Source organism: Pseudochaenichthys georgianus, chromosome 19 (genome assembly GCF_902827115.2).
Source record: "Pseudochaenichthys georgianus chromosome 19, fPseGeo1.2, whole genome shotgun sequence".
Taxonomy (NCBI): Eukaryota; Metazoa; Chordata; class Actinopteri; order Perciformes; family Channichthyidae; genus Pseudochaenichthys; species Pseudochaenichthys georgianus.
This window is the reverse complement of record NC_047521.1, coordinates 16380709-16397216: the sequence shown is the minus strand read 5'-3', so window position 1 is coordinate 16397216 and position 16508 is coordinate 16380709. Positions and strand designations below refer to the sequence as shown.

The following is a 16508-nucleotide window of genomic DNA, read 5'->3' as shown; positions in this document are numbered from 1 at the left end:
GCCAATACAAGGTTTGGTGTAATCCAATCCTTGTCTTATTTATAACAATGACACAATGTCTCAGTTTCTCACTCATCACAGGATACTGAACCACCAAAGCATTCAATAAAGCCCAGTCACACAACCCAGAGCGAGGAAGTGTCAGCACACCTTGATAGGAAATGCTTAGTTGTACTCTCTGAAACTTCCTCCCTGCAGCTGTACACATATTCCACCAATGAGGTTAAGGGTTTCATGCAGGCGTGATTCCACAGGACATCGCTAGTTCCTGAGCTATATATCAGTCCGGCACGGATATGAGCTCAGTTCTTCCTCTGCAGAAAATCTTTTTATTGTTTTCCTTCAACTGTTCCAAAGACCTCATTGTGAATGTGTCTCAACTTAGAGCTCTGATGTTTGTTTTTTCTCTCCAAAATAAATCACCCACACTAACAGTTTGTTCAAAAGGAGATTGTGACAAAAAGGAAGCCATGTGATGCATTGTTCAAGGATGCAATTTCCAAATCTGATCAAACTACACACAAATAGCTTTCACACTGAGAGAAAGATAGTCCAGATAAACAAATCGCACACACTGACTTGAAAGCATTTGACTGAAAAGTAATTTTTTTTCCCAGAGTAAAAGCAGCTACTGGGACTGTGAGTGACACCAAAACAAACCATGCTAGGACCGCCTACTTCCATCTACGTAACATTGCAAAAATCAGGCATATCTTGCCTCAAAACGATGCAGAGAAACTAGTCCATGCATTTGTTACTTCTAGGCTGGATTATTGTAACTCTTATTATCAGGGAGTACCAAGAAGTCAATCAAGTTGCTTCAGCTGATTCAAAATGCTGCGGCTCGTTGTACTAACCAGAGTTAGGAAAAGGGACCACATTACTCCTGTTCTGGCTGCCTTACACTGGCTCCTATAGAACACAGGATAGAATTTAAAATTCTTCTTCTCGCCTACAAAGCCCTTACTGGGCAGGCGCCATCTACCTTAAAGAACTCATTATACCCTACTTCCTACTAGGGCATTGCGTTCCAAGAATGCAGGGTTGTTGGTTTGTTTCCTAGAATCTTTAAAAGTACAATGGGAGCCAGAGCCTTTTCTTATCAAGCTCCACATTTGTGGAATCAGCTTCCAGTTTGTGTTCGGTGCGGCAGACACCCTATCCGTTTTTAAGAGTGCGCTTAAGACCTTCCTTTTTGATAAAGCTTATAGTTAGGGCTGATTAGATTCAGCCCCTAGTTTGCTGATATAGGCTTAGTTTGTCGGGGGACATCTTACTTCTTCCTTCTCTCTGTCTATACCCGTGTACACTCATGTTCCGATTAACCCAGCTTCCCCAAATGTCTTTCTTTTTGGTGTCTATATACGCTGGGATCCGGAGTCATGGATGATCCTGCGGTCCTGTGTCCTGGATCGCGAGCGCTGGATCTTGAGTCGTGGCTGTGGTCCTGGATCATAGGTCCTGGATGGATATCCTCGTGGATTCATCTTCCTATTATACACACATGCATTTCCAAACATTTGGACTACCTATGTTGCAAATGTATTATCTTTTCAATTTACACACGGCATCTATTGCACGTCTGTCCGTCCTGGGAGAGGGATCCCTCCTCTGTTGCTCTCCCTGAGGTTTCTCCCATTTTTCCCTTAAACTGGGTTTTCTTTGGAAGTTTTTCCTTGTACGATGTGAGGGTCTAAGGACAGAGGGTGTCGTATTGTCATACTGATATTCTGTACACACTGTGAAGACCACTGAGACAAATGTATCATTTGTGATATTGGGCTATATAAATAAACATTGATTGATTGATTGATTGATGCTACTGCAGTGAATAGGACATACATCACATGAATAACCTTTAGCCTTCTACATTTTTGCTTTCATCACAGCTTGACATTGAGCTGCTAAAAGGGGTGTGCAAATCTATTTTTAAAACCCTGCCTGTAATTTATTTCTTCCAAGTTGGCAATTTTATCCCCCTATGATTTCAAGGCTGAAGTACTGTGGCTTACATTTTTTTGTAACCCCAACGTCTTGACCACAATATTCTGTCAGCACCACCCACCGACTGCATTTTTTATTGGTCACTGCCTCAGAGAACCTTTCCCTGGACAGAGTGTACACACATTTTAGTATATATGTTTCACTCAGACTGAAGTGGTAAACTTCTGTATGCGCAAACACATCCCGACTGAGCAGAAGCATTTTCTAAGTCGGCGTTGGAAGCCAGAATCCTGTCAAACAAGCGCTGGTCCTCTTGTAAAGGAATGAGAGCCGGTAAACACTTCAGAGGAGAGAGCAGGCATCACATGCCATAAGAATGTAATCCATGTAGCTCTGTGGACATCAAACATGACTAGTGTTACTGGTGGAACTAGTGCTAAATGAAAGGATACCTCTCTGCAAAGAGGAAAGTAGCTTTGATATTCCTTCAAGGATTTAGATCCTTTTTTAAATTGCACATGGTAGCAGTTTACATTTCAGTCCAAGTAATAGCAACCACGAGCCACAGAGAAGTATCACAACTATACCTGACATTCAGCTGATCAGTCCACCATCCAAAAGATGCTCAAGTCTCTGAGGAACACAGTTAAAAGACAGAAATAGTGGGTTAAAAATAAACTAAAATAACAGCTCTCTCGCAGGCACCAGCCTCAGTCAGACATTCCTGCTGACATCGCTCTCTCTGACCTGAAGCAGTCTGTCTCTTCCCGTTGATCACACCACAGCAGGCGGCGGTCTCAAAATATAAAGGCGTCACTAAAGAGCGAGTCAGTGACCGTGTCCACTGTCCAGTGAGGACAGATCCTAGACAGCCTGCAGAGAAGCCAGAGGAGGGGGGGGACAGCTCTATGTCTGCGGAGATTTAGAGGGATGATGGCATGCACCCTTGTTTTTTTGTGTAACTTTTTTTGCCCGCATCCCCTGTGCATGAGGTGCTGTCACGCATGCCAGTATTTGTGTGTGCAACTGTGTGTGTGTAAAGAGGATGTGGGGGCGGACCCACAGAGGCTTACTCATCATGCATTTCACCATCCAATCACTACCGGAGCCTCCTGGCAGCACAATGCCTCCCACACACCTTTTAACAACCGTCTCAAACACATAAATGAAACGTTCACTTATTGAAATTATTACAATCAGCTGCAGCAGTTGACCATCACTGATTTAATGTAGAGCTGCCAGCAGGCTGACAATCAGTAACACCTGCACACAGATGACATCACGTAAGCCTAATTCACTACGATGCTCTAATTACTCCATTCATTAGCGGTTAACACATGCAATGTTGAAGGCAAACAGGCTTACAGCTGGGCAAACACTTAGATTTAAGCTTGAGGTTCAGCTGCAAAGGGCTGTGTGCTCTGTCTCTTGTAGTCGCAACCCTGAGGTGAGACCATCCCATCATGCAATAAGTGTCCCGTTTCATCCTGTGGGTTGCATTAAGCAAGAAAAACACACAAAAATCTGAACATCACAACAACTATTAATCAAAATAAGTAAACAGAAAACCGATCTTATCGTCTGACTGGTCTGACTGGCTGCGTGTGAGAATATGTTCTAACAAAAGAATGTGCAATCAACATTCTGTCACACGATGACGTCCAAATGAAGCGTATTTTGAATCTTGATTTGCAAAAGTGGTGAGTGGTTTTTTGAGATATGGATGTTAAATCTACAGCTGCCACACCTGTTCCTTCCTTCCTGCTGCAGAAGCGCACACCAAGTCTCTGATGTTCTTGCAACACGATGAATGTGAAACAAACCCCTCCCATGGCACAAACAGCAGAACATGAATCAATCCGGAACATGAGAAATCATAAACTGGCCCTTTCTAGTAGGATTTTGTGAGATCAAAATCAAATATCAAGAGACCAGAAGCAGTCTAGTAGATGTCAACAAATATTTAAAATGATATTAAATAAAGCTCCAAAGTGACACATCATCTTAGTCCAAACTATTATTTCCTTCCGTTTTTTTTATTAAATGGCGATAAAGCAGATTAGCAGGAAAAGGATGTTCTGTGACAGATTATGAAACACTTCCTTTCTGCTTAATGTCCTCAATGGAAAAAGAGCATATACGGCTAATATCACCTGTCTCGTCTTAATCCTTCTCAGGTCTGGTGTCTGTCTCACCCCAAAAAAAGCCAATTTGCTGAAAGCCTTGTAAAAGTAACAGGAAGGAAGGATATAAGGAAAATATTTCACCTCGGCTATAGTTCAGCTCCTAGCAGTAGTATGAAAATCATACATTACGATTTTTTTGAATGTTATTTTCGATTATATCTGTATTTTTCTTTAAGTATAGGGACACGTTTAAGTACACCACCATCACTAATGCTCCTAGGAAGATGAAATGACAATGAGATCACCCAAAGAAACACAACTTGGGGATATTACATATCCACTCGTGTGCAACAACCAAATATGACACCTTGTGGTAAAACTTTTCCATTGCACACAACATTGCAAAACAACATTTCTCCTGTCGCAGATGTTGGCCTTATTTCATGACAACTACTTCAATTCTAAACAGGTTTTTGACAGATTAGACTCTAATAATTGTATGGGACTTAAAAAAGAATTAACATGTTTTATATTTGCTGTTTAAACATGACTGAAAAAAAACTAAATCTGACTTAACCTCCGCTTCCAGTGGAAAATAGTTTTCTATCTGTGTTTTACATTTTTGTTTTACTTTTATGTATGCACCACAATACCAAATCAAATTCATCGTATGCGTCAACCTACCTGGTAATAAACCTGTATCTGATTCTGATTCTGAATATTCCCAAACAACTGCCCATGAATAGTTTAATAAAAGATAAGCCATACCAGGAAATATTTTTAAGTTAAGCCTCTTATCATAAAGCCAAACATGAATAGCTCAATCATTTATGATCCAGGTGTCCATTCATCATTCATTCAGTGTCATGCCCTCACTCTTGATTAATTGTGATGTTCCCGGGTTGATCTCTACTCCGGGTTGACAAGAACCCATTTCTGTCTTCCCCCAGGATGTGAGGTAAGGTGATATGAACAGAAGAGATTCCAGCTGCTCAGGCTAAACCAAACAACAGCCGGGACTACAATACATCAAAGAAGATACTGTTTTGTCTAACTGTGTGCTGTGGACTTTTCATATTCCACATAACACCTTACGGGAGGCTGTCTTGGTACTTGTTATGAACTTTGACCAAGTCTATATATAGGCATTATTTTTGCAGTGACAGAACATATTCAAAGAAGAATATACCTTTTTGGCATTGCATTCAAAGGAAATTCACACTAAAAGTGCTTTTGAGGTTCCCACAGGGATAAATTATGAACAATCTGTGCTGTTGTATTTGCTGTAAAGTGTCTCTACTGTAGGCTATTTTTATTATATGTACAGCACTTTGGCTCGACCAAAAATCGTTTATAAATGTGCTATAAAACTTGATTTGATTTGAAATAAAGGTCCATCTTATCTTATATTTTTCTGCTGATAACAACATATCTGTTGGCTATTATTTTGTATATTTGGAGAATTTATGTTTGGTATCAACATGCATAGCAAAATGTTATACATGTGTGGAAGTTGTTGTTTTGGCAGTTTTATAAAAAGCTGCCATAATTTCCTTATTATTAGTGGTAAATTCATATAGCTTGCACGAGGTTGTGAATGTTTTACAAATAACAAAGGTAAAGTATAGTTATGTGGTGCATACCCAAACTGTGTATACATCACATTGGTGAGGAAATGTGTGTTTGAAAATAAAATAAAAATATATCCACACTTGTATCTAAAAAATGAGTGTGTCTCTGAGTATGCCTGATATAAGATACAAATGGAGGGTTATAGATGATCCAACGTTGTATCATTGATAACTTCCTGGGAACAAATCATTGGCAAGATGCAGAGCACAATACAGGCATGGAAGGTGGGGGGTGCCAAGCACATGTATGCCCCCATCAACCACACAAACACTTCTCAAGATACTCTTCGCTTAGCAAAGTGCTCAGCTGCAAATATTCACTAAATATAACACAATAAACAAAGGTATAAACAAACTGTGAGAGTCCTAGCATGCACAAATGTTAACTCATATTAATGAATGTTAACTTTTCGGCTGCCGTGGGTCTTGCAACAAGTCGTAAACGTTTAAGCTACTCACCATTTCAGCACACGGTGGTTAACAAAAATGCGTCTGGCTTTTAAGACAACATGTTTTCAGTATTTGTCCGGGGTGGATGGAGTAACCGAGCAGCACGTCTGTCTGTTTATACTACTGAAAAAAACAAAATCCAATGATTATTTTTTTTTGGTCCTTTCTCGGAAAATGTACGAGGAAAAGGATTTCGCTATGTGGATACAAGAAGGCACAGCGCATGCGCAGTCTGCGGTCATCCTCGGATGCTCTGAGTCTCACAAACCAAAATAATGTACTCCCAAAACGTAGATATGTCACTAATAACGTCCTTTTAGGAGACTTTATTGTGAAAACATGAAATAAAACATTGGTAAAAAAGACTGGTATTTCTTTTAGTTCTATAAAATATAAAATTAGATGGTTTTAAGTGGGCTTAGGATAAATAAAGGTAACAAAACATTATAATTTAATGTTAATATGCAAAATAGCAATGATTTACTTAAAACTTAACAAGGAAGTTATTATAATGGTGTTTTGTACTTTCATATCATTATTCATACAAAACGCAAGTTATGGTACCCCAAATTCCTTATAGACACTTTAAACCCAGAAGTGGGAGAAGTACTCAGATCTTGTACTTAAGTCAAAGTAGAACTACCTTAGTGCAGGAATACTCTGTTACAAGTCAAAGTCCTGCAATCAAAATGTTATTCAGGGGAAGTACAAAAGTATTAGCATCACAATATACTTAAAGTACCAAAAGTAAAAGTACTCATTCTGCAGATTGGTCAATTTCAGAATAATATATATTATATGTTTTGATTATAATTATTGATGCATTAGAGTGTTATCAAAGCTGGTAAAGGTGCAGCTAGTTTTAATGGCTTTGTAGCTGGTGAATTTATTCCAGGTGTAACAAAGTCTGATTTAAGAGTTGATTATATTTCATATCATTAATCCCAATCTGTAAAGTAACTAAAGTTACAAAATAAATGTAGTGGAGTAAAAGTACATGATTTACCTCTGATTGGGGACTATAAGTACAAAGTAGCATAACATGGAAATACTCAGGTACAAATACCTCAAAATTGTACTTGAGTAAAGGTACTTACTTCGCATTTCTGTTCAAACCAATGCAGTGTTCCAATATTAGCATACTGCAAGGGCTAGTAAAGCCTCGGTAAATTAGAATAGAGAGAAATAAAGTGATGTACATTGTACATCATGTTACCTAAAAGTATAAACCTTTCCCCATAGGCGTGTTGTACATACATTACAAATATACTGCTGTCTCTATTTCTTTACTTTTTCACAAGGTCATATTGTACCTGAAAATTGATTAATGTTTGTGATGTTTCATTAATCTGTGTCTCATAACAGCCCAATCGTTCTCTGGCATAGTCCATTTCAGACGGTATTCAGTACACTAAAGCCTAAAAATTAGTGTAAGGCAAATAGCTGAAACAATTAATCCAAGGATGGGGAATCAGGCTGCAGAAGCCCAAATAACATGGCGCAAACAAAGAGCCCCTCTCCTTGTAAACATCACGCACCCAGGCGCCTCATTACCAACAGAATGGATGATGAGCTGTCAGGTAACAAGTCTTGAGGACGCATGTCAATTTCCTTTAATGTTCTCAGCTACTTGTTAAACATGAAAGGGGGTGGGTGAGGGTATATAAGACACCCCTAATCTCCGAGTAGAGGAATTTGTCATTAACCGGCGCAAAACATGCGTTCATTGGGAGCTCTGGCCGTCGCGCTGCACGCATCTCTGCTGGTGCTGCTGGCTCAGGGGATTCCAAGAAACAGAGATGACGTTTTTTTGCGGCCTTTGCCGCGTTCTCCCCTCACGGATAGAACAACCGGGTTTCACCTGCCAACCTACATGATGCATCTCTACAGGAATTTCAAGGCTAACTTTTCCAGGCCTTTGGATATTATGGAGCAAGACGCAGCAAAGCAAGCGGACACCGTGAAGAGTGTGATGGCTAAAAGTAAGATTTGGTTGATTAGTGTGCAGGCATAACATGGATCAGGGAGATCAAATGATAGGTCATGTATACACAAAATGTGTTTCCTAGGGTTTTGTATATGTGGTAGAAATCAGATGTTTCTTATATTAGGCTTAAAGACGCTCTGGATGTTAGTGTTTTTTGGCTCAAGGTTTGTCCTGTCAAAGCTGCGAGCCAGACAACCTCTGAGGCTTTCAATCCACATCCCACTCGGGGGGTGAATAACCATGCAGGGATCAGCGTGTGAAAAGGCCGGTTTTCTGTCTAATTCTCAAAGCAAACCTCTTTTTTCTTAAATAGGTGATGTTGATTAGATATCTCGCCAGACATCCCCCTATACAAATCTCTTGTTAAGTCAAATCAACAACTTCCCTCAGTTCTTTTTTCACACTTGGCTTGATTAGATTAGAGCTCGGGATTTAATGGCACAGCCAACAGAGGACAGCCCTCCCTGCTGCTGAATCTAATTTCACATCGCTGCTAGGTGTTAGAGTTATTACCTATTTGTTTGACTGAGGATATGCAGAAGCCAGGATAGGGATGTGTTAAATGATTGGTTTCGGCTCGGGGTTTGGTTTGAGTGAATGAATGAAAGTGGTTGGCACTTTTGATCAACAGTCTAGCGAAATTGGCCAATGCACTGGACAATACACAAGTTAAATGTTTAAAATGCTTTAATCCTTTAGATTAATTTGAACCACACCTGTTCATTGAATCACAATGAGCCCCATTACAGATGAGGGAACAGCACATGTTCTCCTCCAGCAGAACAATGACTGGATTAATTTTTAAGAAGCAGCTTTGATTGGCTGAATCTCGATCAATACACGCATTAATCACGAGGTCATGGTACAGGTTATCAAGGGGAATTAAACTCAGCATTTGCTATTCTCCCTACAACTCACTTTGCAAAACAAAAGAGTTGGATTGGTTTATAGAAATAGCATAACATCCCGTAATTAATGGCCACAATGCAGTAATTATAGAAACTGATGGATAATAATTTCGCATTGGCACTTAAAGTTAATGAAAGTAATGCAACATATTTTTATTCCAAACTGCTTATATAACAAGGAATATTATAGTTTCAAACAATTTTCCAAAATGGGATCAATAAAGTAAATCTGATCTAATCTATTACTCTATTAAAATAGATTAACTAATCAATTAAATACCAAAGATGGCTACCTTGGAATTAACAGTTTAGGGAAATAAGTATTCATTTTATTATTTTCAAAATAAATGCTGCAGTTGATCTAGTTGGAATAAATAGACCAATTTAAAAACTGATTTCCTGAGTTATTATAAATACTTAAACTGAAGGAGATAATCACTACCCTTTATTTAAATATAGCATTTAATAGTTCAAAGCGTTCATCGTGAAACGTGCGGGTGTTGTATTTTATATCTTCAACAGGTGGATTTTGCACACTAGCACATTAATTTGTGTGTTGTCAAATGACGGTGGGATTGTTGTATAAAGTCTGCTAATGATGACCTTATGATAATAATGCAAATCTTTCTCTCTTTTTTTCTACATCAGGTTTGACACTCAGGGAGAAGTGCTGGGTTGCGACCTTTGACCTCCATCCGCTTCTATCTGACAAGCAGATTCAGGCGGCAGAGCTGAGGATCCGGCTTCCTCAGCAACAGAATGCCTCCAACATCACGGTGGAGGTCTATCACCAGCATGGCAAGATGTGCCATTCTCACACAAGTTGCCAGGAGCAGCAGCTGGTGGGCCTGCTCTATGAATCATCACTGGTCACTTCATCACAGAACTGGAAAGTGTTCAACATTACAAAACCTCTCTTGAGCTGGCTGAGGCAAAAATCAGCAGTGAAAAGTCGAAACAGAAGAGTGTTGAGAAGAAGGAGAGTGTTAAAAACAAAGACAGGCCTGGCGCTTCCTGATGTGCCTGGGTTTGTGGCGAGCCTGAAAAGAGAGCCAGACGTGAGTGACCGGGCACTGTTGGTCATATTCTCACAAACTGGCTCTGGTGAAAACCCGAAGGCCAAAGCGAGCTTACGTCACACAGCTGAACAATCCAAGTTCTTGTCCCCTGCTGAAATCAAAAGGGCCCGCCGGCCAAAGAGGCGCAGGAGCAAGCGGGGCCAGAGAGAACAGTCTGTGAGAAGCCTGCAGGCGTCCAAAAGAGGGAGTGACACATATCTCTGTCGCAGAGTGGAAATGCATGTAGACTTTAATCAAATTGGCTGGGGGTCCTGGATCATTTTTCCTAAACGATATAATGCCTACCGCTGTGAGGGTCCCTGCCCTGGTCCCCTGGGAGAACACCTGAATCCAACAAATCATGCTTACATGCAGGTGAGTGTTGGTGTTACCATGAATATTTCTCATTCATTGTCTTAGACTCAGATTTACATTGATGTGTACTGCTTGTTTTGACATGTTCCCCCCTTTTGGGACCTGAAATGGGAGATACTGGATCACCCAGAAAATGTCCCTTACATGCCCTACAGTGTTTGTAATGATAACTGATAGATCAAGGGGAACTGGTTTTGCTGTTTGGAAGGTCACATTAACAGTAAATCTGACAAGACAAGTGCAGCATTAGGCTTTAGACAACAAGACAAGAAAACATTAAGTGATCAGTATCGTCAGAAAGATTTAAAAAAAGATGCGCTGTAACATTTTCTTGTTTTAATTAACAATGGAAACAACCATTAGTTGCAGTCATAAAAAGGGACTTATACAATGATAGCTGCCATCACAAAACCCTCACAGGCATACACGTGAACAATTAAACTGAATAAAAACGATTAGTTAGTATATTTATGAAGTTAAATTCATTATTTTGAGACCAGAATAATATAATTAAATTGTGTTTTTTTTTTTCTTTTTCCAGAGTTTACTGAAACATTACCACCCTGACAAAGTGGGATCCCCCTGCTGTGCCCCAACCAAAATGAGCCCATTAAGCATGCTGTACTATGAAAATGGAGAAATGCTCCTTCGACACCATGAAGACATGATCGTGGAAGAATGTGGCTGCCAGTGAGAGCTACAACCACCTCTGAACATGACCTGTGAAGCTCAACGGACAATATCTCAAAACGAAAGAAAACACTTAGCTAGAAGGAAAAAGCTCTTTGATATTTGTCACTGTGCACTGTAAGATTGTAGCTGATCAATGTGCAGATAAGGGATTTTAATTTATGATGTGAGCTCTGGTTTGTCATTGTCATTTTAAGATGTGCTGAAATAAAAACTCAATAGTATCCAGCCTTCCAGCTGTGTGCAAATGTTACAATGTAATGTACATTTGTATTTCCCTTATCAATTTCCTCTATGTAAACATGAAATGGCAATGTAGTTAAATATTTCAGCACTGTTTTTATTGTACACTACCATTTGTGTAACTGTAAATTAATGTATATTTATTGTAAATATTAAAGAAATTGTATTTATGTACATTTTGCACATGGATTATGTATTTTATTCGGTTGCTTTTTCGGACCTAACTTGCTTCATTTGTTAAGTGAAGAAAGGGGTTTTGTAGACAAATATATATTTCTTACGTATCGTGAAAAAAAATCATGTTTTAGGATACAATATCATAGTCTAAAAGCACGGCTTTCTCAGAGGTGCCTGATATCAACAATACCTGTCATAACTGCTATTTTAACCTGTCACTATGTGTCAATGCATACTCCAGAAGAGGTTGATATTTCTAGTCATCAACAGCAAGTCATAGCCATGCAAAATACGGCATTGTAGAGGGATTTCCAGAAAATACTGTAAAGTGGCTTTAAGTGGTTAGAATGTTGAACCATTCATCCAAAGCCAATGAGCACATTGTATTCAAATCCTTTGGAAACACACTGACTTACCAGGAATTTGCCAGAGTCATGATGACAATAACAAGGGTCTAACCTGGAAATTGTTGACCTGAATTCAGAGGTAAGACAACATTTACCTTTCTAATCTTCTTAATCTTCCTAATCTCAGGAAAAATTGTAATTCCGTTTTAATTCATTTTCTTCATGTTATGCCTCAATCTAAAATATTCTCATAAAAAAAGCAGGATTTTCATTCAATATGGTGACAAGTGACAATTAACAATATAGCAATATTGGCCAACTGAAAAATGTAATGACTAGTATTTATAGGTAGGCCTATTACTAGTTACTATTACTTCATAATTGGTGGAAGTAATAATCTTGAATTATTATTTGTGTTAAAGTAGCAATACCACATACATACTCTAAGAATGTAACCTATTTTCAATTATGTTATATTATTTAATTACAGCCTTCATTTTTGATGCATCACTATGTAGCAAAAATGTGTCAATGTTGTGCTAATAGTGGTTTAACTTTAATATTTTTTCAATTATGTTTACTGCTGGATTTCACAGAGGGATCCAACTATTCTTATATTTCATCTAAATCCCTCAAGTAACTGGTAACTAAAGTTTTAATGAAATATACAAGATACAATGTATCTTACAAAGTTTGACTTGACTTGAATGTAGGAGTAGGCCTACCGGTAGCCTATAGGTGGGCGTATACTAGGCTACAAACATAAACTGGAAATTCTCAAGTAGAATACTTTAAAATAAATCAAACGTACTTAAAACAATGTGGTCTACTGAGTTCATATCCACGATTGCAATTGAGCAGAGTTATTGCTCTTATGTATTGCTTATTGTGTCCCCTGCTATCAGCATTTACAGTCATGCCTCAGCTACATGTCTGCTGCACCCTATTAGAGCAGCACTGACACTCATGAATACAGTATTTCCTTGCCGGCTGTTTGCTAGTAGCAAGTTTGCAAATTCCTTACGTTACTAACGTTAAGTCAAAGCAACAATGCCTTTTACAATGTGTGTTTAACGTCACTATAAGGTTTGGTTTATAAAAGCTTTTTCCAGCGTATAGCGCAACATCCAGGCGAATTGCCCTCTCCGGGGCTAAAAATACACACTGACTCACCAAATTAGACTGAGGGCTAGCTGCTGTGGCTAACGCTAGCTAGCTGAGGCAGCTGCCAGGCTCAGTAACAGTAGCTCTTCTAGTCTGGGTAAGTGGCTTCTTCCTGGTGTGGCTTTAATGAACGAGAAATGAAACAAACTATGTGATTTTACAACTAAACAGATTGTAGTTGCATTCCGCACAGTCAGGTAGTGCATGACTAGGTCCAGTTTGCAAAGGATAACATTATTCAGCCACAAGTTAATTTAAAGGTTATATAACGTCATATGAAAATACTTCCTTTTTAAGTAGGCTATGTCATGTTCGGGATACTTTCTATCTTCATTACATTTGTATAACTACTACACTGACTAGTAGATACTGCTTTTTCATTAGATGTCATCCTAAATGTATCTGACAGCTTAAGTTACACATTTGACACCACAATAAAACGTGATATTATCATGGGTTAAGATAAGCCTAATAAAGGCATGTATTGGTACTTAAAATATAATGTGTGATGATACTATAATACTTAATGATAATACTGTTGTGCCTTGTACCTGAGCATGTTTACACTGTAGTAGTCACTTTTACTTGAATACAGTGTTTACCTCTGAATTAGAGTATTAGTTGGTAATGCTATGCAATTTATTCTAATCAACTTTACTTCACTTTTTGAAAAACTCAGAATTATATATATTTAAAAAAAGGCTTGTACAATGCTACGTTTGCATTATTGTATTGCTACATGCATGATATCGCTCTCAGGAAATATTATTGTAGATTTACAGAAAATATGTTCTCAGAGTAAAGGATTTTGACTTAATAGATTCTACAGTGATAAATGGACATGATGAAATAGGGCTACATTTTGTATTCTGTCACATAAAGACACGATCATAATACTCGCTTAATGTAACTGCATGAAGCTGAATTCATTTGGAATGATAAACTGTCATTATTAGTTACTGTAATCACAATTTGTCCGTCATACATCCAATGCATAAAGTGCAAGTGTAATGTTGCATGATTTCCTTCAGGTACAGTTACGGCAGAAGAATGGCTGAAGCAGTCGCAAATGTGGCCCGGAGGGTTAATGTAATCGTTGAGGATGGCGGCGATACATTGGGTAAGACTCCTAACATATCTCTTTCTCTCACTCAGTCTTTATGCTGTTTAAATGAACAGCTTTGATTCCCAATTTGAGTGGATGCCTATTTTGGATTTTCACCAGCAGGTGGTGACAGAGGTTTAGATTTGTCTGCTTCAAAAACGTTGAACCCCATAATAGTGTGTGTAAATTATAGATTGTTACCATCCTCCTGCTGTGTAAATCTGTCGTACTCTCACAATCATCTTCTTCTTCTCTGCAGACCTGTCAAACTGCAAGCTCATTACATTCCCCGATGGTGTGTTCAGGGTCCTGAAGAGCGTCTCAGACAACGTCCGCGTTGTCTTACTGGCTGAAAATGAGATGAAGTCCATTTCCAGCAAGTTATTTTTAAACTTCACGCAACTGAGAGGTAATGGATATACACTACAACTATTTCATTCATGATTCAATTTACAAGAAAAGATTGTATATTTTCATGGATGACGGGCAGGGGTAATTTTTGCTTCTTAGATTCTGGATCTATTCACAACTTCCAGAAAATGATTTCTAAAAGCTTTATAGACATTGCTACTGTTAGGCAGTTATCCAAGAATAAAGTTAAAGTTGTTATCAATTTTCAAACCATTTTGCAGTGTTATTTTGTGTAACATTATTTTTTTTTATGTTGCAACTTTTTTAGGAATAAAGAGGCAGCGAGCCTAAGCTTACCAGTTTTATTTATGTAACAGGAAACATTCTTGAATTCCTAGAAAGTGTTGTTGTCCAAGTGCAAGAATACATGTTGAATCACATTTTAATATAACAATTCACCCCTTAGTTATTTTTTTGGTTAACCTCAGAAATGTTGACTGAGTGTCTTCATTTTGTGACAGGAGATCAGACAAGCAACCCCTTCATTTACTTGTGTTTTCAAATATTTTGCAGAACTTGACCTGCGAGGAAATATCATCTCCAAACTGCCCGACGCCTTTTTAGAGATGGAGCATTTGACCAGCATCAATCTGGCTTATAACAGATTCTCCATCTTCCCTGATAAGCTTACTGAAATAGCCACACTGGAGAGGATTAACCTGGAGGGAAACAGCATCACAGGTAATACAAATATATTAAAGCCATGAGTTGTGTAATTATTAAATGGTTTGAGCTTACGTTTTATCTGTGTTTTTTTTTGTCCCACAGAAATACCAGTGGAGAAGTTGTCCAACATGCCAGCAATGAAGTGGCTGAACGTCAAGTCAAACCCTTTGGACTCGAACACTCAGTCAGCTCTGCAATCTCTGAACAATGTTGAAACAGAGTCCTAATATGTCATAGATCATATTTACTATGGACTGCATGCTGCGTGCCTTTTAACTTCCTCATTTGGATGCTTTGTTGGGCTTGGGAGATGAAAAACATTATACTTGATGAAATTGATCTGAATATAGCACAATGGGTTCACAGGAAACAAAGGGAGATGTGTGATTAAACATGGCGTCCTCCTTGATTGACCTTTATCAGTGTGACCACACCAAGAAGCCTTTACTTTTTCCTCTGTGAGCTACAAAGACCTGGAGTTGATGTTTGGAGATGAAATTAATCCATATTTATACACCATTTGTCATGTTTACTTCTAAATAAGGACATATTTAATACTTTTTATAGTATAAAAGGTTTTTCAATTAAAAATATGCACTGAAAACAGACTGTGATTATAATTGTGCAATTGATGACAGATTCTGAGACTTATGAATGTTCACGGAAGTGTTCCCTGATTTAAAACTTAATTTTGATATATCTGGCAGTTGTTTCCGGAAATAAACCAATTATTTCCAAAAATAGTAATTAAAAAAAAGAATGGTAAAACTGAAGTATTATTCAGTACAATATTTATTTTTGATGTAACCAACAGTCCAAAACATGATCCACATACAATGATATATAACAATGTATACGATAGATAGATTGATACTTTAATACAAATAATAACAATAATAAAAACAACTCATTTTGTGAAGCTAGTCTTTTAAAAGAAAAAAAAAGCATACATTTGGCCAAATAACAGCAGGAAAAACAACAATACTTCTATTTCCACTCTTTGTAGAGATATAAAGAAAACAGCAACAACATGCTCATACATTCCTCCCCGTAGTCTCCTTCAGAGGGATCTATACTTATAAAACAGAACTAAATCAATTGGAGACAATACAAATATTCGGACACTATTTTATCAAGTTGTAGGCAGGAGGCAACGCAGACTTGATTTAAGGTCAACGAAAAAGTAGATACAAACAGTGATCAAGCTCTCCACCTTTGAGAGAGGC

At 38.3% G+C, this 16508-nt stretch overlaps 3 protein-coding genes across 7 annotated transcripts in view; 2 read left to right on the top strand and 1 right to left on the bottom strand.

Annotated features, from left to right (window-relative positions):
* The window catches only part of pald1a (phosphatase domain containing paladin 1a), a 70207-nt gene extending 63854 nt beyond the window's left edge, over window positions 1–6353 (bottom strand). The window contains exons 1-2 of one of the 4 annotated variants that reach the window (XM_034107554.2): window positions 6161–6353; window positions 2532–2577 (exon numbers count right to left, since the gene is read on the bottom strand). The gene's annotated coding sequence lies outside the window, so the exon portion shown is untranslated. Of the gene's footprint in view, window positions 1–2531; window positions 2956–6160 lie in introns of those variants that run through there. The other 3 variants (XM_034107553.2, XM_034107555.2, XM_071206696.1) reach the window with 3 other exon arrangements.
* Window positions 6354–7868: 1515 nt separating this feature from the next.
* On the top strand, window positions 7869–11493 carry ndr2 (nodal-related 2). The gene is made up of 3 exons (XM_034108121.2): window positions 7869–8133; window positions 9695–10479; window positions 11021–11493. The coding sequence occupies exons 1-3, from the start codon at window positions 7869–7871 to the stop codon at window positions 11171–11173; spliced, it is 1203 nt and encodes a 400-aa protein (XP_033964012.1). The 3' UTR covers window positions 11174–11493.
* Window positions 11494–12930: 1437 nt separating this feature from the next.
* Window positions 12931–15902, top strand: lrrc20 (leucine rich repeat containing 20). 2 transcript variants are annotated; one of them, XM_034107652.2, is made up of 5 exons: window positions 12931–13197; window positions 14138–14220; window positions 14465–14614; window positions 15130–15297; window positions 15385–15902. In XM_034107652.2, the coding sequence occupies exons 2-5, from the start codon at window positions 14151–14153 to the stop codon at window positions 15507–15509; spliced, it is 513 nt and encodes a 170-aa protein (XP_033963543.1). In that variant the 5' UTR covers window positions 12931–13197; window positions 14138–14150; the 3' UTR covers window positions 15510–15902. The 2 variants fall into 2 exon arrangements, with proteins under 2 accessions (XP_033963543.1, XP_033963542.1); XM_034107651.2 differs by having other exon boundaries at window positions 14132–14220.
* Window positions 15903–16508: the final 606 nt, after the last annotated feature.

What these genes read in the sequence shown, in the direction of transcription:
- lrrc20 (XM_034107652.2), top strand. Translation starts at nt 14,151, where the DNA reads ATGGCTGAAGCAGTCGCAAATGTGGCCCGGAGGGTTAATGTAATCGTT. An exon ending in GGATGGCGGCGATACATTGG is followed by an intron (nt 14,221 to 14,464) that starts GTAAGACTCCTA and finishes TCTTCTCTGCAG; the next exon opens with ACCTGTCAAACTGCAAGCTC. An exon ending in AAACTTCACGCAACTGAGAG is followed by an intron (nt 14,615 to 15,129) that starts GTAATGGATATA and finishes AATATTTTGCAG; the next exon opens with AACTTGACCTGCGAGGAAAT.
- ndr2 (XM_034108121.2), top strand. Translation starts at nt 7,869, where the DNA reads ATGCGTTCATTGGGAGCTCTGGCCGTCGCGCTGCACGCATCTCTGCTG. An exon ending in GAAGAGTGTGATGGCTAAAA is followed by an intron (nt 8,134 to 9,694) that starts GTAAGATTTGGT and finishes TTTCTACATCAG; the next exon opens with GTTTGACACTCAGGGAGAAG. An exon ending in CAAATCATGCTTACATGCAG is followed by an intron (nt 10,480 to 11,020) that starts GTGAGTGTTGGT and finishes TTCTTTTTCCAG; the next exon opens with AGTTTACTGAAACATTACCA.